The following is a 23,271-nucleotide window of genomic DNA, read 5'->3' as shown; positions in this document are numbered from 1 at the left end:
CTGGTCTTCGGTTCTTATGTGACTTTAATTTGAATCCACACCTATATGTGACGACAATCTACACCAAGACCTGTCATCTGAAATCCTATTGCCTCCCTGCCACCGAGCTTAAATTCGTTTTTTATTTCTGTCCCAATGTTCCTTTGAGTCTTTTGTGCCTATTTGATTTATGTGTAGCTGATTTGTTTCTGCACCAGTCTTTTTTGGAAGGATACCTAGCACTAACCTATATCTTGAGGTAATCAGTTCAAAATATTCACCAAAAATCAAAGAGTTGGGGGAAAAAAGCGAAGCACTAATTGGATTTCACTTCATTGAAACACAGCTCTAGAATTGCATAAATTCCAGACCAACTTCTGCCATTCTCTGATATTCACTTTCTATTTGTGGGCTGGCAACCCAATAATATACCTGTCTCTTTAGAGTGACTTGCTAGTTGCAGGGCTGAGGGATTGCCCTCCCAATTGAAAGATCCAAATTCAGACCTCGGTTTGAATTAACGTCCACTCTGACTGCCCTAAGGAGGTCCGTTTCCATCAGTCCTACCTATAGGAAATGCCATTCTACATTGTTCAAGTTCACCTGAGGAAGCAACCAAGAAACAGCCTTAAGAACACGAGCTCAATGTATTTCAGCTATACTCTTCCACTCTCCAGGTGTAGACAAAATACTTTTTGAATCTATGTTTGATTCATCCAGTATTTATTACTTCTGAATGAAAGGTTATTCTTGTGAAAAATAACTTTTTCTAATTACTATCGCCTCGAAGAATGATGATCAAGCTCATGATATTGATTTTCCTCCATTTTCAGGTTTTAAAGGCAAAATTGGTCTCCAGCCCCAGCCTCTATTTTTATTGAAAGTGATATCTTATGTTTACGTTAAGGGAAAGCCCATTTCCTATTTGTACAGGTCCATTTTGAATAGGTTAATTGTTTTGTTTGCACGTATTCCTCTTTAACAAAAAAATAAGAGTTTCTGCACTTACAGCATGTCAAATGTTGTAAACTATTAAACTAATTTATTATTTAAATCCTACTTGATGAAAACATAGAGCCAGCAAAAAAAGTAGAGAGAAAACAATTCTGCCCATCAAATCTATTTAACTGACCATCTATACTTTGTTCTATCATGGACTTATGAGGAAAGTTTCCACAGTTTTTCCTTTTACTCCCAAAGGCAATTCTACAGAATACCCATTAATCTTAAATTGTACATTATGTATTCTAGACCAAGTGCCTTTTTTTCATTATAGGGTACATTTTTCCACTGTAATGCACAATGACCTTGGAGCATTTTAAAAAAAAAAATCAGGGTAAACCTAGTCTGCACCCAGAACACCCATCTGATATTACCTAGTTATGCTGCCTTTGAATGGTTTGAAGCTTGTGCGACTGGTGAACAAGAGTCTCATTAAGACTACAAAAGTTGTGTTAATGGGGTGGGGCCATAGTTCCACCAAGGTTTTATCGTGAGAATTGCACGAGCATTGCTGTGGGGCAGACCACTCTTAAGCGGCTGACCTTTTTAGTTTTTGAGTTTTGCTGTCTCACCTAATACTGTCCTGTCTAATGTTCGTCGCTCAACCAACACCACTTTTTAAAAAAAAAAGTCATTATCACATTACTTTTGTGAGAGCTTGTATGTGTGCAAATGTGGCTGCTGTTTCCTATATTGCAGCAATGACTAAATTTCAAAAGTACTTTAATGGCTGTAAAGCACTTTGGGATGTCCTGAGGTTATGATGAAAGGTGCTATATAAATGTGAGTGTTTCCTAAAGCTGTACAAATGTTAAATTTATTTTTTAGTAAACAGCTCTTTAAACATTAGCATAGCAGAGAATCAGTGTAAATATTTCTATGAAAAATATTCGATACTAATCTTAAATTATGAATATAGTAAGTAAATGAGTGGTGTTTACTTTCATTATCCTCATCAGTATCTTTCTCCTAAGCCCTCTGTGATTTCAGTTATGATAATTTCACAAATGCAAATTTGAGACTCGTGATTGAAAATGTGTTAATATGTTGCACACTGCAAAATTATTTCTATCATCAAAGATTGCAAGACAGTCAGAGTGTGTTCCATTACCTTTGGCTTTCTAAGAATGCCAAGATATATGGCAGTTCAGTGATTGACACTATAAGTCAAAGTTTAATATTACTTGCATGAATTTTCCATTTATTAAAGTGCTGACTACTAAATGCATAATCTGAAATTTTAACTTGAGTTTTTAAATAGTTTAGATATTTTTAAAATTGATTTAGATGGAGATTATCATTTGTAGGATTCTGAACATGCTTTCTTCTGTGACTGCCCCGGGAAAATAAGTTCCCCGAAGACACTTGCAACTGCAATTTCAAACTCACAATGTCCTTGTCTTTGGCTCGGCATTCATCATGGTGTTTCTGCATCTGTCTGTTTTCTCAAACACTCCATCACCTCTGTCTTTGATGCTCTTGCCTCCCATCCCACCGTTCTTTCTTGTATGGCCCCATCTTTTCAGCATCCAAGCAGTACTGGTCTGAACGTATAAAGTCATTATGGTACATAAGGAGGCCGTTCAGCCCATCGAGTCCATGCCTACTCTCTGTAGAGCAATCCAATCAGTCCCATTCTGCCGTTCTATCCCCCTAGCCCTGCAGGTTTATTTTCCTCATATGCCCATCCAGTTTCCTTTTGAAATCATTTATCATCTCCGCTTCCACCACCCTTGTAGGCAACAAGTTCTAGGTCATTACCACGCACCGTGTTTAAAAAAAAAAGAAGCTGCTCCTCGCATCCCCTTGCATCTCTTGCCCAAAACCTTAAATCTGTGTCCCCTAGTTCTTGTACCATCAGTTAACGGGAACAGCTTTTCTTTGTCTACCTTATTTAAACCTGTCATATTCTTGTACACCTCTATCAAATCTCCCCTTAATCTCTTTTGCTCTGAGGAGAACAGCCCCAGCTTCTCCAACCTCACCTTGTAGCTAATATCCCTCATCCCTGGGACCATTCTGGTAAATCTTCCTGGCACCTTCTCAAGCACCCTCACATCCTTCCTAAAATGTGGTGACCAGAACTGAACACAGTACTCTAGTTGTGGCGAAACCAGAGCTTTAAAAAGGTTCAGCGTAACTTCCCTGCTTTTGTACTCAATACCTCTATTTATGCAAGCTATTCCCTCAATATGTCCTGCCACCTTCAAAGATCTGTGCACATGAATCCCCAGGTCCCTCTATTCCCGTATACACTTTAGAACAGTACCATTAAGTATCTGGCACACAGCTGCCTTAACCTCCCATCAGACCTGGTGGGGCGACATCAAAGGCAATTTTACCTTACCCTGTTCTGCCAAAATTTTATACTACTCTGGGATCATTCTGGACAGCAAAGATAGCCTTGCGCTTTCTGTATTACCAGCTGTTTCCTTAAATGTCTTTCCCTGACTCCTTCAACCTTGCCTCTAACAATTGCCAGTAGTTCATAACTTCATCACTACTAAGATGGAAGCCATCTGTTAAACCTGCCTTGGCTGCTTCCCCTCTATTCCTATGACCGTTCCTGCCTCAACCTAGCCGGAACCCATATCATTCTTTAAAATTTCTCCACCTATCATCTTCCTCATATCTTCTCCAAGCTCAAATTATTCATGAGACCCACCTCCTGCTTCCATGACCCCTTTCCTGCACTTCATCCTAGCTAATATTGTGTAAATGATTCCCCCTCTTGAAGTACTGTCTGCCTTCCTTTCAAAACCACGGTCATCACTCTCTCCTCAAAAATCTCACCCTTGACTCCTCTGTCCTTGCAAACTATTAATGAACGTGAAAACTGATACCTGGCTTTCCAATCTGAATCTTTTTCCGTAACCACTTTCTCCTTTTTAATGAATAATCCAACTCCCTTATATCCCCTTGTACCCCTCCCATGCTTCATCCTTACCCTCGCAAGCATTTTTTATGAGAGAATTTAACAAATACCTTTCAAAATGATAAATGGCAAATGCATCTCCATTACTTGCCGTAGCTCTGACTTTTACTCAAAAAGAAAAATCCAATAAGCTTTTCTTAAATCGATGCCGGCTCTAAACATTACTGCAAAGCTGAAAGATTTTCTGTGATGGAGGGAATCTTTTTAAGCTTTGCAACCTGTATGGTTATTTTTCTGACTGATCTAGCAAATGTGACCAATGTGTTGAAACTGAAGGATGCATTCTTTCCAACTCTGCAGTAACTATGCTAGCATATTTGGGGACCTTTTGCTCGGCATGGCCACAGTTTTTGATGCACAATAATACAGTAAATAATGGGAGTATAGTTCACATTTACCACTGACAAGTGGAAATTCAAATTCTGGCTGCTTGACTGCTCCAATCTATTATTATCTCTCTGCCCCTTATCTGTGCACTCTGCTGCTGCTGAGAGAATTGGTACTGGAGATGTTAATTGCTCAGCTATTGAGGGTGTCTCTAAATGGTCTGGGAATTAAAATAATAAAAACAGAGAGAGAGAGAATGAAGCTGACTACCTCTAGGCATTGCAGTCATGTGTTCCCCTTTAAAAGTGTCCAGTTTCTGTGGCTGGAATTTTACCTTGCGGCGGTGGCCCCGCCCACCGGCAAAAAATGTTGGGGGCAAGCCTGCCTCCATCAGGCCTGGAAGCCACGCTGCAAATTTATGTGGCCCAGGCCCTTAATTAGCCTTGGTCGCAGCTTCCATCCCTCTGAAGCAGGAAGTCCTGCCGGCCAATCAGAGGGCCAGCAGCTCTTCAGTCCCAGCAGCGCCAGTGGGAGCAGTGGCCACTGCTGGGACTGGACCCAGTGAGAGGAGTAACTATGGAAGAGGCCCCGGAAAAGGTGACTGGGGTTGGGAGGAGGACAGATGGATGGGCCCCAGCGAGGGAGGGTGGGGGTTGAAATGTAGGGCAGGGGTATGTTTTAGGGGGAGTGGCCCATTCTGCTGGAGGGGCCCTCCATGGAGCACAAGGTGCCAGATCAGGAGGGTCACATCCCAGTCCACAAGGAGGCCACCAGGTATTACTGGGCAGCCGCCTCAGGTGCTGAAGTGCCTGTCCGCTGCCACTTAAGGACCTCAATGCTGCTGGTGAAATAGCAGCGGGGGCAGGTAGGCGACGGGAACGCCCCCCCCCCCCCCCCCCCCCACTTCCTGCTTGATTTTAGGCATCCCCACCCCAGCCTGCTCCCAGCGGGGGTCGGGGGGTGGTGTGGTGTAAAATTCTGGCCTGTGTCTTTTACAGAAAATGGCCTATTTCTAAAAGTACAATAAACCTGCAAATGTTTTTTCAGATTTATTTCATCAGATACAAGCCTCAAAAAGTAATTATCAGTTATTTCTACTATCTACAGGGTAATCCCAGCATACATCCCATCATCTTTCCCCATTTTCCCCCCTCATTTCTGCTTTCTAGAGGAACATTATCTCTGACACCTCTGTTCAATCTACGATTGGCTGTTTTCTCCCAAAAAATGCGCTCATTCAATGCAGCAGATGTACATTTGCTTTCTTCCATATTGCTCTTCAAGGGTCCAAATGCACACTCTATTTGTGAGAGTATTTGTTCTAACCTGCTGTTCTCTATTTCCTACTTGTTGTGTGATATTCTTCATATAGGGGAAGATAAAAGCAGATTACGCGATGCTTTGCTGAACATAACTACAATTCACAGGCATGACCTTGACCTCCTTGTGACTCTCACTTCACTCTCATTCTCACTCTAACCTTTTCGTTATTAGCATCATTGCATACTAACACTAATATGAGGTACAAATCTCCTCTTTACCTTGATACTTTTAATATTTTTTCACAGCTTTTTTTTTAGTTTATCACAAACTGCTTTTATGTTATGGTATTTATCATAACTGAATCTTTGCTCTTTATCTTTTGTTCTATCAGCCCTCTTTGCTTTGGTCAGCCCTATTGAGGCTTTTTCTGTCATCTTAGCAGCTTTGAAAAAGGGTCGCTATCCAAAACACTTGTCTATCTCGTCTCTCTTCATATAATCTCACTTTCTAGTGTTTGCCTTGGTTTTTTTGACTAGTACAAAATATGTTCGTTCTTAATCTATATAATGGCATGAATAGTAATTTTAGAACAAATGATAAAAAGGGTTATAGAAATACAGTACTTCTTATCTGCACTTTAAAAACGAATTCTTCAACCGGAAGTGAAGTGAATAATGGTGTTCCTGTGCTTAAATTATCCTGCTATATGCATTTGATTGAGAACAGAAAAGAAATTTTTCGTCTCTCAGCTGAAGATCAGAATACTCTTGTAGAAGTAATGAGCCATAAAATACTTCTCACAATCTTTTTCGTAAATGTATTCACACATTCCTATCTCATCATTTTTGAATAAGTTTTACCAAATCATGATGTTATACTTGGGAATATCAATTGTGTTTCAGTCCACTGAATTCTCAATTCCTTTTTCAGCTTCCAGCATATAGTGAATTGCCAAGCACTTAATCAGCTTACCAAAATACCATTAACCCAGACAGCTATTTTTCAAGTTTTTGTTTTTGAAGAGAAAGAGCTACCAGTGTCAATACTGTGTTTCTTTCCCTTTCTGTTGTCAATAAATTTGCTGCAGATTAAGGTTGAAAAATATATTGGTGCATTGTCTTCCTTTATAATCGGGGATAAAAAGAACTTTTTCATTCTGCTTTAAGCTGCCCAGATATGGGGATAACTAGTAGAAAGTTAAATATTTTTGAGTTGGACATTTAATGACAGTATTTTCAAATGAGGGATCCACAGGCTGAATTTTTCCAGCGCAGTGAGCTTCAAAAATGGTGTGGCACACGCGCGAGATGTCCATTTAAATGGACGGGGCAGACCACTCACCCCCGATGTAGTGAGGGCGGGCGCTCCGTTTCCGGCAACAGCATCAGTGCAGGTGCCAGCGCCATTTTTAAAGAGCTTCAAGCCCTTACATGTAATTTACATTTTTAAGGAAACAGGCAATAATAATGTAATGTGCAAAATTTAATAAATTGTTCAAGCCCCTGTCCCACTCCCCCCAATGAATGAAGGCTTTATTATTTGCCCTCACCCCCCCCCCCCCCCCCCCCCACCAAAAAGCTCATTTTCCAATCTTGAACTGCACCCCCCACCCCCGAACCTTATTCAGTTGGACCTACAACCCCTTCCCACCATCCATTCCACCAATCGCAAGAGTTTTCCCCGCTCCCTCCCCCACCCTGAAAACTTTATTCCTCCCGCTCCACAGCAGTCCTGCGCCTCGGATCTCCGAATGGAGATCCGAAGGCGCGGGAGTTCCGGCAACCAGCCGGAATAGCTGAGCGAGATGGCCGTCGCAACGAGGTAAGTACTTATTCATTAATTAACACTAATTTAAATATTTAAATGAAGTTTCCGTTGCCGAATGGTGGGGGCGGGGGGAGGTCGCCATGGGGCCGGTCCTTCCCAGCATCAAGGCCCGCTGCGGGCCTCTCACAGAGCTATTTTCCTGGCCCCCCCCGCCACGACCCCCGACGTTGGGGGGGCTGGTAAAAATCCAACCCTGCATATCCGTGTCGATTCTAGATTCTAAAATAAAAACAAAGTGCTAGAAATGCACCGCAGATATGATGCATGACAGAGAAGGTTAATGTTTCAGGTTTGCCCCTTTGTAGCAGTTGAATTAGTCTTCCTTTATAGTACTGACAAAACATGAGAAATGGGAGCAGGAGTTGGCCATGCGGCCCCTTGAGCCTGCTTCACCATTCAATAAGATTATGATCTGAATTCTACTTTCCCACCCAGTTCCCATATCCCTTAGTTCCCTTAGAATCCAAACATCTATCTATCTGAGTCTTGAATATACTTAATGACTGACCATCCACAGCCTTCTGGGTAGAGAATTCCAAAGATTCACAACTCTGAGTGAAGAAATTCCTCCTAATGATCAGCCCTATGTCTAGAGACTATACCACATAGTTCTGACTCTCCAGCCAGGGGAAACAACCTCTCAGCATCTACCCTGTTAAGCCTCCTCAGAATCTTACACGTTTCAATGAGCTCACCTCTCATTCTTCAAAACTCTAAGTAGAGGGGACAACCAGATTACACCAGTCCCTAGCCTCAAAGGATGCTGTGTTTACTGTCCAACTTTATTGTTTGATTGTTCTTGTCAAAGCTGGGTTGAGTTTGCCAGAATTTCATTTGATACTGTTTGGTGAAAGGAAGAGAGCATTGCAGTTGGTTTTACTCTGTGGGTCAGAATATTATGCGGATAAGGGAATAATTTACTTTCTTTTCTTTTCTAGAGTTGAAAGAAAGTCTGTCCCGCATGGGTTCAGATTTAAAACAAGGCTTCATTAGCTCTCTGAAGAATGCTTGGCAGACACTGAATGAATTTGCACGTGCCCACACTTCTTCAACCCAGCTGCAAGCTGAGCTAGAGAAGGTAGCTAACCAAATTAAAGAAGAAGAAGAAAAACACATTGAGGAAGGTAAACTTTGCAGCATTTTCCCTTAACTCTTAAGATGTAAAATATTATGGAGCTATGTATTCATTTACACAAAGATTCCAGATTTCCTCTAATGCTATGCTCAGTCAGCACAGTGACGTGCATCTGAATGAGCTTATATTGTCTGCAACTATGATTTACTTTTTAGTTTTAGGAAAAGGATAGACTCTTGGGGCCTCTGGAGGGGATGAGGGAGAAGCCACTGCTGGAGCTGCTATGGATATTTTTGTATAAATGGAATGTAACCATACAAGGGTAATCTAACATGGCAGGATGATGGAAGACTGACATTGCAGGAAGATGGAGATGGTCAACCTTGCTGTGAGGAGGAAAAGGAAATACAATACATCACTGTTAGAATCACAGTGGATGCCAATCGTGACTTTGGTTAGGGCTGTTTCATGCTCTGGGTAGTGTGGAACTGAACTGGAGGGATTGGAACAGGGAATTATGAAAGCTGAGGGTTGATAACATGTTCAAGAAAGAGAGGTTAGAGATGGGGCATTAATTGGTGAGAATGGATGTGTCAAAGCTAGTTTTTTTTAAAAACAGATGTAGAATGCTAATGGCAATGTTGAATGAACTTAGAGTGGGAGAAGATGGGAAGAAACTGGAGAGAAACAAGGGTTTAGGATGAGAGCAGTTGGGGGACTGGAGGTAGCTAGTGCCTGGGGTTAAGGCAAAATGGGATGATTCAGCAAATGTAGCTGCATGGAGAGCCTCTGATCTTGGTGATGAATAAATTTGTGACCTCTTTTTACTTGGTGTTTGAGGTGAAGGTGGAGAGATGCTGGTAGTTTTGATCGGAATGTGGGCATCGAAGTTAGACGTGGTTAAACAACTTGACAGTTGCAGAGGTGGCATGACAAATTGGGATAACGGTTTTGCATATCGTACCTTCAGTAGATTCAAGTTTCAGAAAATGGAAAGAAATGTCAAGCTGAAGCTGATTTAGTATCAGGCTAATTAAAATTTGTAATAGCATAAGCTGGTATTTCTTTTTAGTTGGGTCTGTCTTGTGAGTGGTTCACTTGTAAGTCGGTAGGAGTTGTAGGCTCCCTTTCCTGAAGGGCGTTAGTGTAGTATCCCACAAATGTCTATGTTTACGAAAATCAATTTCACTATTGCCATAGTGGAATTTGAATGCATGACATCAAGGTTGCTAGTCCAGTACCATAACCATTTCACTACCACACCCTTCAAATTCCTTTCCACATTTTCTTTCTCTGGTGATGTATCTAGTGCATGGTTTTGGGTTGATGTTCATAATTTTAGACAGGTTAGATGACCTAAAGTAGTCCAGGTTGTGTGAAATCTAAAGATCCCCAGGATCCTGAGAATGTGAAAGAAAAATTGAAGCAGGCTCACTTCATTAAAGAATAACTAAAAAGAAGTGATACGCTTGGGAAATTGTCTGTTCCTTTCCTGGGACTTTGAACATTTAGACATTTTTTAGGATGGGGACAAATGAGAAAATGGACAACTTAAGTTGTGGTAATTTATCTTGCAGCATTCACCTACTCCCAATTTGAAGTAAAGTGATAGAAGTAGTCAGTAGTGAATTTAGATTTAGAGATACAGCACTGAAACAGGCCCTTCGGCCCACCGAGTCTGTGCCGACCATTAACCACCCATTTATACTAATCCTACACTAATCCCATATTCCTACCACATCCTCACCTGTTCCGATATTCCCCTACCACCTACCTATACTGGGGACAATTTATAATGGCCAACTTACCTATCAACCTGCAAGTCTTTGGCTGTGGGAGGAAACCGGAGCACCCGGAGGAAACCCACGCAGACACAGGGAGAACTTGCAAACTCCACACAGGCAGTACCCAGAATTGAACCCGGGTCGCTGGAGCTGTGAGGCTGCGGTGCTAACCACTGCGCCGCCCATGTGACTACACTAATCATCAATAATCTCCTTGCAAAACTCTGTTCGGCTTCTGCCAGGGCAGTTTGGCTCCCAGCCTCGCCACAGCCTTGATCCAGGCATGGACACAGAGTTGAAGTCAGATGAAGGCAGCTGCCCTCAGCATCAAGGCTGCATTCAACTGAGTCTGGCATCAAGGAAAACTAGGAAAACTGAAGTCGATAGGGTCAAAGGAAAAACCTGACACAAAGGAAGATGGTCCTGGTTGTCGGAGGACAGTCAGTTTAGTCCCAAGACATTGCTGCAGGGGTTTTTTGAGAAGCAGTCTTGACCCAACCATCTTCAGTTTCTTTATCAATGGCCTTCCCACTGTCATAAAACCGCAAGTTTGGTTATCCACTGATTTTTTTTTTATGGATTCCATTCACAACTCCTTTGATAATGAAGAAGCCCATGCTTGCCTGCAGCTGGACTTGGACAAAATCCAGTATTGGGCTGGCAAGCAGCAGGTAGTATTTGCACCACAAGCATTCAGTAATGGCCATCTTGAGAAAGAGAAAGCTCAACTGTTGCCAGCATTACCCATGTTTTGTGACCAAATTTTTTAAAAATCCACTGAATTTTGTAATGTTATAACCTGACCTGTTTGCAAATGATAAGCTAGTGCATGTATGGTGACAGCGTTTACTGAACTTAAAAAGGAAAGAAAGCTTTTTGGCTTTCAGCTATATGTAGGCTTTATTAAAATCTGGCTTGCATCTCAGCCCCAAGAGTGTCTTAATCTCTCTTGTCTGTCCGTATTTCCCAAACTCTAATAAGGATTGAAATTAATTTGAAATTAGTGTTAAAATGTAATCTATCTAGACCATCTGTCAGTCAAATGTTGATCATATGCTTTTCACCTTGTTGATCTAGTTGTTCAACTGTGTGTTTATAATTGGGTTGAGAAGAAAGTAATATGGATGAAAAAGAATTATCTAGCATGAGTTTTTCAGCTAAGTTGATGCAAATTGGTCATTTTGGGTTAGAATAGTAGAGTATTGTGATGTGGGGTAACTGTATAGAAAGGGAAGAGCAAAACAGAAAAAGTAGTCAAAGTTGTTAGAATTCTCATTGGATTATTTTGATATTTTCGTGGTATGTGCTGAACAATCTCAGTTGAGGAATGAGTGCTCCTTATACTCACTTTTGACTTTTACAGTTTACAAATGGAAAGGTCATGAGGAGTCCTTCAGGAGTGACACTTAGAAATGCTGCCACAGCACATCACACAGCCCACAGCTGTACTAAACACCATACATTGTTAATTTATCTTCCATTTCACACATCTGAGTAATCTGACAGATTTCATGCCTACTGCAACAGTCAAATGATGGAATACATTACTGACTATCTTTCCCAATTATGGGTTTTAAATCTGTGGGGTTTGACTTTACCTGCTGTTTTTTGACATGCTTTTACCACTTATTTATCATCTTTGTCATATTCATGCTTGGTCTTAAACACATGCGATAGCCTCTCACTACACCAGGTACCTAGGTCATTGAGTTCACCAACCAGAGTAGAGTTAAAACTAGAAAAATGTTGCTCTGAAGACCTTGACCTTCATGAGCACAGAAGAATAAAACTACTGTGATTCTTAGAAAGGTAGGAAAAAGGATAATGGGCTGTATTCCCACCCCTTTCACCACTACCTCCAAACCAATTTATTTTTTTATTTAGAGATACAGCACTGAAACAGGCCCTTCGGCCCACCGAGTCTGTGCCGACCATCAACCACCCATTTATACTAATCCTACATTAATCCCATATTCCTAACACATCCCCCCCCCCCCCCTTCCCTCAATTCCCCTACCACCTACCTATACTAAGGGCAATTTATAATGGCCAATTTACCTATCAACCTGCAAGTCTTTGGGGGTGGGTGGAAACCGGAGCGCCTGGCGAAAACCCACGCAGTCACAGGGAGAACTGCACAGGCAGTACCCAGAATTGAACCTGGGTCGCTGGAGCTGTGAGGCTGCGGTGCTAACCACTGCGCCACTGTGCTGCTCAGAAAAAGTAACCAGAAAAAGTGTGTTTTCTTATTGCTCAGCAACTGAATATGGATGCAGTGGCCCAAAGTCCAGTCATTCACCTTGTTGTGGATTTAGATTATTATTCAGATCGCAGTGATTTTGCAGGTTTTGATAGGGAGTATCACTGTTGGGCAGAACATATTCAGGTTTACTTGGAGAAAATGGATATTTCATGAATAAAAACAAATGTCATGAAATCTCAACTAACTTAATTCTTTTACAATAAACCAATATATGCAATTACGCAAAAGCAAAATACTGCAGATGATGGAAATCTGATATAAAAACAGAAAATGCTGGAAATCCTCAGCAAGTCAGGCAGCATCTGTGGAGAGAGAACCCGAGTTAACGTTTCAGGTTGATCACCCTTCATCAGAATTAAGCCCCAGGTTTTACTTTCTTGTACTGTATTATGAAACTCCCTGACTGTAGTCAATTGAATCCTAGACCAAAAGTTAATGGAAAGTCCAGAATCACCCAAGGATGAGGAAACAACAGTGAAGATTGGAATGCTGAATGGAGGACATCGTATTGACTATGTTCTACAAGAAAAACCGATTGAGAGCTTCAATGAATATCTGTTTGCTCTTCAGAGCCACTTATGTTATTGGTAAGAACACAAGCTGTTTTTTTAAAAAGCAGATATTAGCAATTTAGTCTGAATTAATTAACAGCTCTTGCTGAAAGTCCAAGTTGACATTTTTGCGTAATATTGCAGTGTATCATATGCTAGAATGACCTAGGAATAATTTTAACCCTTGAAGTCAATGGAAAGTAAAATCTGGCAGAGTCTAAAATGGGCATCCAATCCTTGTCTCAGTTTATCATTAGGTTAGGTTAAAATTGCCTCCCCATGTCTCTAAGTACTCCACAATTTCTTCACACAAAGTTGAACCAAACTTTACAGGTTTTTTTTTTTAAGTGTAGGCTACTCGTGTTAAATTCTCAATTTTCAATATACATCATTAATCCCCCTCTACACAATTTCTTCAGTCACAAGTTAAAACCAATTATCTTACTCCATTTTATACCAAATTAATCAGCATTGGAAATATTCTCAACCGAATTAGCAATGCACTTAAACAGTGCTAAATTTTAAAATAGGTTTATAATATTGTTTGAAAATATTCTCCCAGTTCAGTCCAGTATTTTGTTAAATCCTTTAGACTTGTGAGGAGTTAAACAGTCCACTCAATGAATTGGCGAGCTTCCAAGAGTCAAGAGGTAAAGTATTTTCACATGAAATAGGTTTTCAACAACCTGTAGTAAAATAAAAATTGTTAATCCTCATGTGATATTTCTACATATAGTACATGAATTATATAACCATCTGTATTTTTTAAAAAAAACCTAAGGATAAAATATCTACACAAAATTGAAATTCTATTGATTTGAAATAACTGAGACTGATTTAGACTCTTTAGTGTATCTGAGTTCATTTAACGTATGAAATGTTTGGACTTATTTTTACAGTTTGTAACCTTGTTTGATCCACTGATTTAATTGTAGCCTTATAATTAGTGTCCTACCAAGTTCACGGCTGTGAAAGATGCGTCACGGACCGTGAAACCTCATGTCCTCCATGAAATCGGTCATTTTGCGAACTTAACCCATTTTGCTGATTAACACAAGGCTGAACTTGCTGATTGTTGAAGCAGTCTCAAGTGTTAACAGCCAAGTGAGAATACCTGAATTAGCTAATGAAAACTAGCCGCAACCATTACTGCAGCACATTGTGAAAGAATTTGGAAGCCAAATTCTGCATGCCAATGGTGGTATACTGTTTTGTACAAGCTACAATGTTTCATTGGACACCACACAGCAGGCAACGGTTCAGCGTCACTTACAGTCGGAAAGCTATTATAGCAGAAAGAGAGCATCTGACATCGCACTGCTGGAAAACAAACACGCAAAAAAGCAAGCAACGATTTCTTTCGAAGAAGTCGACAGAGAGCTCAGAAAATAGTCAGTTGGTTACAATGGTACTTGTGGATGCGTTTGCAAGTGCCAACATACCATTGGAAAAAGTTGATCACCCAAAGCTGTGGGTATTCAATGTAATGTGCAAAATGGTGGTTGCTTGCCAAGTGCAAATAAACTGAGAGCGCTACCTCCCGAAGGTTGATGCTTAACATTGCAAGGAGATGAACTCTGGAATGCAAAATCCCCACCTTGCAAGGCTAGCATGGCACCGTCTGACGATTCCAACAAACTCTGGGCACGGAGAGAGCTGTGTCTAAACACAAACAGATGTTCACAGCACTGAGACAGGGAATGAAGAAAGAGACAGTTGCAGGTTGCTCCATGCTCACATTCAACTGCTGCTTCAGTGAGAAAAGATTGTGACCTGTTTATAGTCAGCTTTTTATAATAGTTTTGAGTATACAGTAAATGCCTTTGAAACCAGAAACCTCCTTTTGTCTGTTTTTGGTTTAAATAGATCATTTTCATGATTTGTTGCGACACTGTAAAATATGTGAAATTGTGAAATTCACGATGCTTAAAATGCTGTGACCATGAAATTTGTAGAATTTGATAGGGTCCTACTTATAATCAGTCCCAGATATATATCCATTTCTTAAACAATTTCTTGAAAGTTGCCTCTTGCTGAGTGAATTATTAAAGTGTGTTGCCCACTTCAAGTATTACTGGGAGAGGTTTTCTAAGCGCATTTAAAGTGTAACCTTAAATACAGGGGCAATACCCTGATTTATAAAAATGTTCTCTTGTATGACTGGAGATCTGTTTACAAATTAATAACAGGTTGGCAGTACTGTTCACAGTAGCCCAGAGTGACTTACTTATTGAGGAGCCAGCTGTCTTGGTACTAATGTTAATACTTACATTAGGATTATTTGAGGCAATTAAAAGTCTTGTAGTCTCTGAAGCATTTAATTATGAATATATTAAATTTAAGCATGTATAGACAGTTTAAAGGAGTTCTTAATGTGCACATATATGGAATATTTATAACTTCACACCTGTGAAGTCCAAAAAGTGCAACTTTTATTTTTTTCTTTCAAGTGAGCAGTTCATATTACAATATTAATGTACAATGATGTTGCAGTCAAGCTTAGAACATTCATTATAGAGAGGGCGCTATAAGTATGAAACTGTATTTGACAGAGTATAGATATTTCTTGCAGGAAACACTGCAGCATGCTTGCGATTGTTGACCTAAAACCTGCAGATGTGTGGAGTGGGTGTGATTGAAGGAGTGAAGCTCAGTGAGCCTAAATGGAGGATAAAATGCTGATATATTTTTGAATAGCAAGGTGTTTCTCACAGTTTTCAGGATACACCTAGAATTCACTTAACTTCATGCAGAGACAAAAATTGGAGCCAAGGTGGCTAAAATCAGAACAAAAGAGTGAAAGTTACAGCTGTTAGTGGTCAGTGGAAGTACTGTAATGGCAATTGTCCAATGATTTATATTGCAAATAGAACAGTAGAGGAGAGGTTAGGAATGTACTTCCTGTTCAAATTACTCCCACTGACTATGAAAAAATTATAACCATATTTACGCCATTGTACAAAGTAACCTCAATTTTGCAGAATTTATAATCTAATGAAGTCCAAAACTTTGAGTCTGCATTTCTTAACTCAACCACTTTGGTGACATGGATTATAAGGGATGTTTGTTAGCATCTCTTTTGGAGCTAATTTGAAGCTATTCAATTCTGGAAAAATTCTTCAGTTAATTTGTGTAACAGAAGTCAACCAGTAGTGAATATTTTTCAGTATCAGGCTACATGCAGGCCAACCCCAAATCCTGGGTTTTATTAACATCAAAGGAAAGAACATCACTGCTACATATGGCAGCTGAGGGAAAAAAACAGATGCAGTTTCTGTCGAGGAAAACGTGCATTTTTCCAGCACCCTTCAAGTAGAACAATATCAAGAACACGTAGCAACAAATATGAAGAGGACAAGATGGATTAGAGAAGTTTTTGAAGAAACTTTTGAAGGAAATTTTTTAAGAAGTGGCAAGCCAGAAAAATCTGGCTAACATGTTCCAGGGGACAGGGAAATAGTAACTGAAGAACTGACCACTGATGGTAGAGTTGATGGAGTAGTTAATAAATACTATGCCAGAGTCATTGCAGCAGAGGGTGCATGCTGGGACATATGGTTGGGAGAGATCATCAGGTTAGAATAGGAAGATTTTATAAATGAAGACAAGAACCTTCAAATCAGTATACTGGGAAGCAGGGAGCCAGTGGAGCCTGGCAGGAACAGGTAATGGGGATGCATGGAAAGATTCACATTATGGAGTTTTGGATTAATTGAAGTTTGTGAAGGATGGAGTGGTGGGGGGGAGGCCAATGAGGAGGGATTTCAAGACATCAACTGTTAATTAAAGTGAGATATCCAGTTGGATAAGTGAACGTCTGTTTAAAAATCTGAATCAAATTTGTTAGTTGCATGTGCTTCTCCTGCTAACGGTTGCTTCCCTTTCAGTCTGGTACATTTATTTAACAAGTTACTATTCCCAACCAAGATTCTGCTGGTTTACTGGGTCCATACATATCCACAAATGATGAGTTTAATCCACACATAAAAAAGAAAACTAGACTTAAGACTCCGCAGTGGTGATAAAATTACTTTTTAAAATATGTTGGAATGCATTGCCATTTGCCAGGGAAAAGCAAAGTTACAAATTTAATCTGAAATAAATCAAAATATTGAGGAACAGGTTTTAGAAAACTTCCAGTATATGGAGCAGAGAGACCTTTATCAGAAACTAATTTCCTTTTTACAAGTCATGCTTGGCAGAATGGGTATTTGTGAAAAGCCAAATTCTCTGATTTGATTAACAACACCCAAATACAAAAAGAGACATTGAACACCTTTCATCACCATCTTAAAAGCAAGCTTTTTGTTTTGACAATCTCTGTTTATATTAAAATATTTCTTTTATAATTGATTTAACTTCTTGCTGAAAAGGGATATTATCTGGGTCCTAAGATAGGATAGAGTTTTAAAACAATAGTCAAACACTTTGCATTGCTGTAGAATAATGACCAATGGGGTAATCTAACGTTTCCTCATTTCTAACTTTTGTTTTTGATTTCATGCATCCTAGTTTACCCCATTATTCTCAAATGCAAATAGTTTCAAGAGTTAATTTTTTTTAGGATTTTACCTGATTGTACTTGCAGTAAAATACCAGAATTACATTTGTTAACCTGTGAGTTAAATCTATATTGATGTAAATCAGATATTTTCAAATTGTAATGTCATAGTTCCTAATGAATAACATTGCATTCGTAATATCGTCTATTGTATATATTTTTACAGCTATGTGGAGTTTGCAAAAAATTAGATTAGGTAATGAATGTTGGATTTGGTTTAATGTCTCTTGTTCAGTAGTGGAAAGCTACAAAGTCACCATCTAATCAGATCACCTCAAATCATGAGACTCGATGACTTATGCAATTTATCTTGAATATGTCTTCAATTCCTTACATATATATTTGAAAATCTGTTATATGTAATCCCCTTTCCTTTTCTTCCTCTTCCTGAACTTGTCCTTCCTTATCAGAGGTTCCTTTCCATCCAACCTCTGTGAATGCTGACCGACTTTGGCACTTTAACATTACAGGAAGGGTCCAGCCACAATTTATGTTTCACCCTTCTCTGCCCATCCACTGTGAATAATCTGGCTGGTGCTCGCTTGTGGGGCAAGATAGAATGCAGTTGACTCCTGAGTCTGGGATTTTAAACATAGCTTTCCTAATTGAGTCTCAACAGAGTTCAACTTTTTTCAATGAATCTAATTTGTAGATGTTATAAAGTCATGGTGACAAAAATGTTTAACCCATTGCAAGACTGTCACTAATTTTGCACCAGGATAAAGTGCAATAGCTAGGAAAGGTGATTTCTCCCCCGCACTCCACCATGTTCATAGATTTATTTTAAATGCTCTTGCTTGCTTTCGGTATAGTATCCCATCTCCTGGATTTTACACAAGCAAAATACTCTCTATTTGGTTTAAATCTCCCCATGACCAGCATGAGAAATAAGATGCATTTGCCACTGATAAATATCATATGTTTACTGATGTCGTAGAAACAGATGAGAAATAGCTGTAAATAACAAATTTGTCTTGTATCTGTCAAAAATAAAAATGTGTCTTGTATCTTGGTGTCTGGGGATCGTTTAGCCTCAGGATGGGATCTGGGGAAAAGATGCTGCATGTTAGTAGTCATGTTGGGGTTGGACTTCTTGCCGTTCACGGTTAGCAGATGGGTTTCTCTGCTACAGGGGTAGGTTGAGCTGAATGAGCCTCCAAGAAGGTACTGCAGATTACTTTGTTTCTCCAGATCTAGGTGATGGTTGAACATCACTCATTCTGCTGGCCCGTGTACGACATGCAGTTCAGCAAAGTTTGAAGTGGGAAGGGTTGCATTTCCTCAGAAATTAAGACCAAACCAGTTGTCTTGACCTGCTCTGCTACCAGCACAGGCACAATCATGCCAAGAAACATTGCAGTATGAGCACCTTGCAATCAAAATGTACAATGATTTCATGAAATGTATAAGTCAATTTTTTAAGAATTTATTTTAAAAATGGAAATTGTGAAGCACTTTGGCAGCTTAACACATGGATACAGATCTCTGGAAGAGTAAAGCACATTTGATTCCCCAAGCTTCTGTGTTTTTAAACCGAGCCACGTTGCTGTGGGGAAATATAAGGCAGCGATAAAGTCAGAGAGAAAAACAGAAGTTGAGTGTCCAGATTGTAATTACAATTAGATTGCTCAGAGCAGTTTTGCTGGAAGCATAGATGGTACAAAAGTTGGACAACTGAGAGATTTGATATTAAACTTAGAAGTGGTGCAAACAGTGGCATTATTGAAATTCGACAACACCTGACATCAGTGGAATTCTTTCCTTGCTTCTTCACAGTCTTATGCTTTGGTTAAAATATATTGGCACAGGTCTAATATAAATTGGTCGTAATGCAGTATATTTAAATTTAGTTGCATACTATCACATTCAATAGAAGTAGGATTTAGTTTACTGCAAAATGTAGATTACACTACAAAGGTGTTAACAAATTAATACAATTTAAGGAAAAGTAGACTTTTCTGATTCTCAGTACCTTTAACCTTGATTTATGAGCCATGGATTTGAAGATAAAGGGACAGATACCAATCATAATCCAGCTGAACAAAATTGGAATTACTGAATCAATTCAATGCCTCCTCTGGGATTAAGAAATCTTTCATTTGACCCTTTACATGTAACCCACAACTTTGAAGTAAAGCATTTTCAAATTTCTAGGTGATGGGCTTGGTATAGCCTGCCTGCACGCAGTGCGCCAATCAATGCCATTACTGGAATTGTGCAAACAAATCCCCGCTTTAAGCACATTACAGTAAATTTACAAAATGTTGGGGAGCAGATTTGGCATCTCATTCATCCTCATTCTCAATCGCCCACCGCACCCCCCCCCCACCTGACCCAGATGATTTTCTTTTATCGTTCTTGGGATGTGAGCGTCGTTGGCAAGGCCAGCATTTATTGCCCATCACTAATTGCCCTTGAGAAGGTAGTGGTGAGCTGGCTTCTTAAACCACTGCAGTCCATATGGTATAGGTACACCCACAGTGCTGTTAGGAAGGGAGCTCCAGAATTTTGACCCAGCGACAGTGAAGGAGCGGTGATATAGTTCCAAGTCAGGATAGCGTTTGATTTAAAGGGAAACTTGCAGGCCATGGTGTTCCCATGCATCTGCTGCCCTAGGTGGTAGAGGTTGCAGGTTTGGAAGGTGTTGTTGAAGGAGTCTTGGTGAGTCACTATAGTGCATCTTGTAGATAGTACACACCACTGCCATTATTCACTGGCAGTGGAAGAAACGAATGTTTAAGGTGGTGTATGAGGTGCTAATCAAGCAGGATGCTTTGTCTTGGATGGTGTTGCTCTTCTTGAGCTCCAACAGAGCTGCACTCATCCAGTCAAGTGGAGAGTATTCCATCACACTCCTGACTTGTGCTTTATAGATGGTCGACAGGCTTTGGGGAGTCGGGAGATGATTTACTTGCTGCAGCATTCCAAGCCTCTGACCTACCCTTGTAACCACAGTATTTATATGGTTGGTCCAGTTAAGTTTCTGATCAATGGTAACCCCCAGGATGATGTTGGGGATGGCGGAGGTGTGGAATTAAGTGATGGTAATGCCATTGAATGTCAAGGGGAGATGGTTAGATTCTTGCTTATTGAAGATGGTCATTGTGTGACATGAATGTTTACTGCCACTTATCAGCCCAAGCCTGAATGTTGTCCAGATCTTGCTGTATGTGGGCACAGACTGCTTTAGTATCTGAGGAGTTGCGAATGGAACTGAACTCTTTGCAATCATTAGGGAACATCCCCAGTTTTGACATTATGTTGGAGGGAAGGTCACTAATGAAGCAGCTGCAGATGATTGGGGTTAGGACACTACCCTGAGAAACTCCTACAGCAATGTCCTGGGGCTGAGATGATTGGCCTCCAACAACTTTAACCATCTTCCTTTGTGCTAGGTTTGACTCCAACCAGTTGAGAGTTTTCCCCTGATTCCCATTTTGCTAGGGCTCCTGATGCCACACTTGGTCAAATGCTGCCCTGATGTCAAGAGTAGTCACTGTCACCTCACCTCTTTTGTCCACATTTGGACCAAGGCTGTAATGAGGTTTGGAGCCAAGTGGCCTTTAAAGAACCCAAACTGAGCATCTGTGAGCAAGTTATTGCGGTATTAACAACCATTTGATTTCACTGTCGTTGACACCTTCCATCACTTTGATGCTGCTTGAGAGTAGACTGATGGGGTGGTAAATGGCCAGTTTAGATTTGTCCTGCTTTTTGTGGACAGGGCATACCTGGGCAATTTTTTACATTGTGTGGTAGATGCCAGTGTTGTAGCTGTACTGGAACGGCTTGGCTAAGGGCACGGCTAGTTCTGGAGCACAAGTCTTCAGTATTACAGCCAGAATGTTGTCAAGGTCCATAGCCTTTGCTGTATCCAGTGGCTTCGGCTGTTTCGTGATATTATGTCGCGTGAATAGAATTGTCTGAAGACTGGCATCTATGATGGTGGGAGACCTTGGGAGGAGTCAGAGATGAAACATCCACTTGGCATTTCTGGCTGAAGATGGTTGCAAATGGTTCAGCCTTGTCTTTTGCACTGATGTGCTGAGCTCCCCCATCATTGAGGATGGGGATGTTTGTGGAGCTTCCTCCTCCAATTAGGTGTTTAGTTGTCCACCACAATTCATGACTGGATGTGCAGGACTATAGAACTTTGATCTGATCTGTTCGTTATGGGTTCACTCAGCTCTGTCTATCGGGTGTATGTAGTCCTGTATTGTAGCTTCACTATTTTTTTGCTATGCCTGGTGATGCTCCTGGCATGCTCTGCTACACTCCTGGCTTGATGGTAATGATAGAGTAAGGGATATGCTGTGACATGAGGTTCCAGATTATGTTTGAATACAGTTCTGCTGCTGATGGCCCACAGCGCCTCATGAATGCCCAGTTTGAGCTGCTAGATCTGTTCTGAGTCTATCCCATTTAGTATGATGGTAGTGCCTTACAACATGAAGGAGGGTGCTCTCAGTTTGAAAACGGGACATCGTCTCCACAAGAACTGTGCGGTGGTCACACCTACCAATACTGTCATGAACAGCTGCATCTGTGATGGATAGATTGATGAGGGTGAGGGCAAGTAGATTTATCCTTCATGTTGGTTCACACACCACCTGCTGAAGGCCCAGTCTGGCAGATATATCCTTCAAAATTTGGACAGTTCAGTCAGTAGAGGTGCTACCAAGCCATTTTTGGTGATGAACGTTAAAGCTCCCCCATCCAGAGTATATACTGTGCCCTTGCTACCCTCAATGCTTCTTCAAAGTGATGTTCATCATGTATGCCAAATTCCTTATCTCCCCAGACTTGCTACCTCAGAAGGAGGTGATGTGTTGCAACTGTTAATATGTGGGAACTGCTGGACACCAGTGTGAACCACAGCAACCACATCTGCGGTAAGTGTCTGCAGTTTGAGGAATTTCAGCTCAGAGTTGATGATCTGGAGTCTGAGCATCAGGCACTGCGATGCATCAGGGAGGGGGAAAGTTCCCTGGACACTTTGCTCCAAGAGGCAGTCACGCCCCTTAGATTAGGTAATTCTGATTTGGTCTGTATTTAAGGACAGGAGGGTGTAACTGCAAGAGAGGCAGGTATCGGGATACAGAAGGTAGCACTAGAGGAGCCTCAGCCCTTGCAATTGTTCAACACGTTCAATGTTCTTGCAGCTTGTGTGGAACATAGGAACAAGAGTCGGCCATTCAGCCCATCGAGCCTGCCCCGCCATGGCTGATCATCCACTTCAATGCCTTTTCCCCCACACTATCCTCATATCCCCTTATGTCATTTGGTATTTAGAAATCTGTCAATCTCTGCTTTAAACATACTCCATGACTGAGCTTCCACAGCCCACAGAGAATTCCAAAGATTCACAACCCTCTGAGTAAAGAAATTTCTCCTCATCTCCATCCTAAGTGGCTTCCCCTTATTTTGAAATTGTGTCCCCTGGTTCTAGATCCCAACCAGGGGAAACATTTTGGCTGCATCTACCCTGTCTATCCCTTTAAGTATTTTGTAGGTTTCAATAAGATCACCTCTCATTCTTAGAAATTCTAGCGAATACAGGCCCAGTTTCTCCAATCTCTCTTCAAAGGACAGTCCCGCCATCCTGGGAACAAGTCTGGATGATAGCAGGGACTGCAGGGAGGTTGAGCAAATTGACCACGGCACCATGGTGCAGGGGGCCATTCAAGTGGGGAGAGTTAAAAGG

General features: G+C 40.8%; 1 protein-coding gene across 1 annotated transcript in view; it reads left to right on the top strand.

The window, feature by feature from the left end:
- sec23ip (SEC23 interacting protein) overlaps positions 1-23,271 on the top strand; it is a 155,492-nt gene that overhangs the window by 93,217 nt on the left and 39,004 nt on the right. The window contains exons 16-17 of the mRNA XM_068052891.1: positions 8,272-8,457; positions 12,880-13,042. Of these exons, the coding sequence (XP_067908992.1) occupies positions 8,272-8,457; positions 12,880-13,042 (349 nt within the window). The remainder of the gene's footprint in view (positions 1-8,271; positions 8,458-12,879; positions 13,043-23,271) is intronic.

The sequence above is a fragment of the Heterodontus francisci genome, chromosome 20 (assembly GCF_036365525.1).
Source record: "Heterodontus francisci isolate sHetFra1 chromosome 20, sHetFra1.hap1, whole genome shotgun sequence".
NCBI classification, from domain to species: Eukaryota; Metazoa; Chordata; class Chondrichthyes; order Heterodontiformes; family Heterodontidae; genus Heterodontus; species Heterodontus francisci.
Note: the sequence above shows the minus strand (reverse complement) of the source record. Positions and strands in the feature narration are given on the sequence as shown.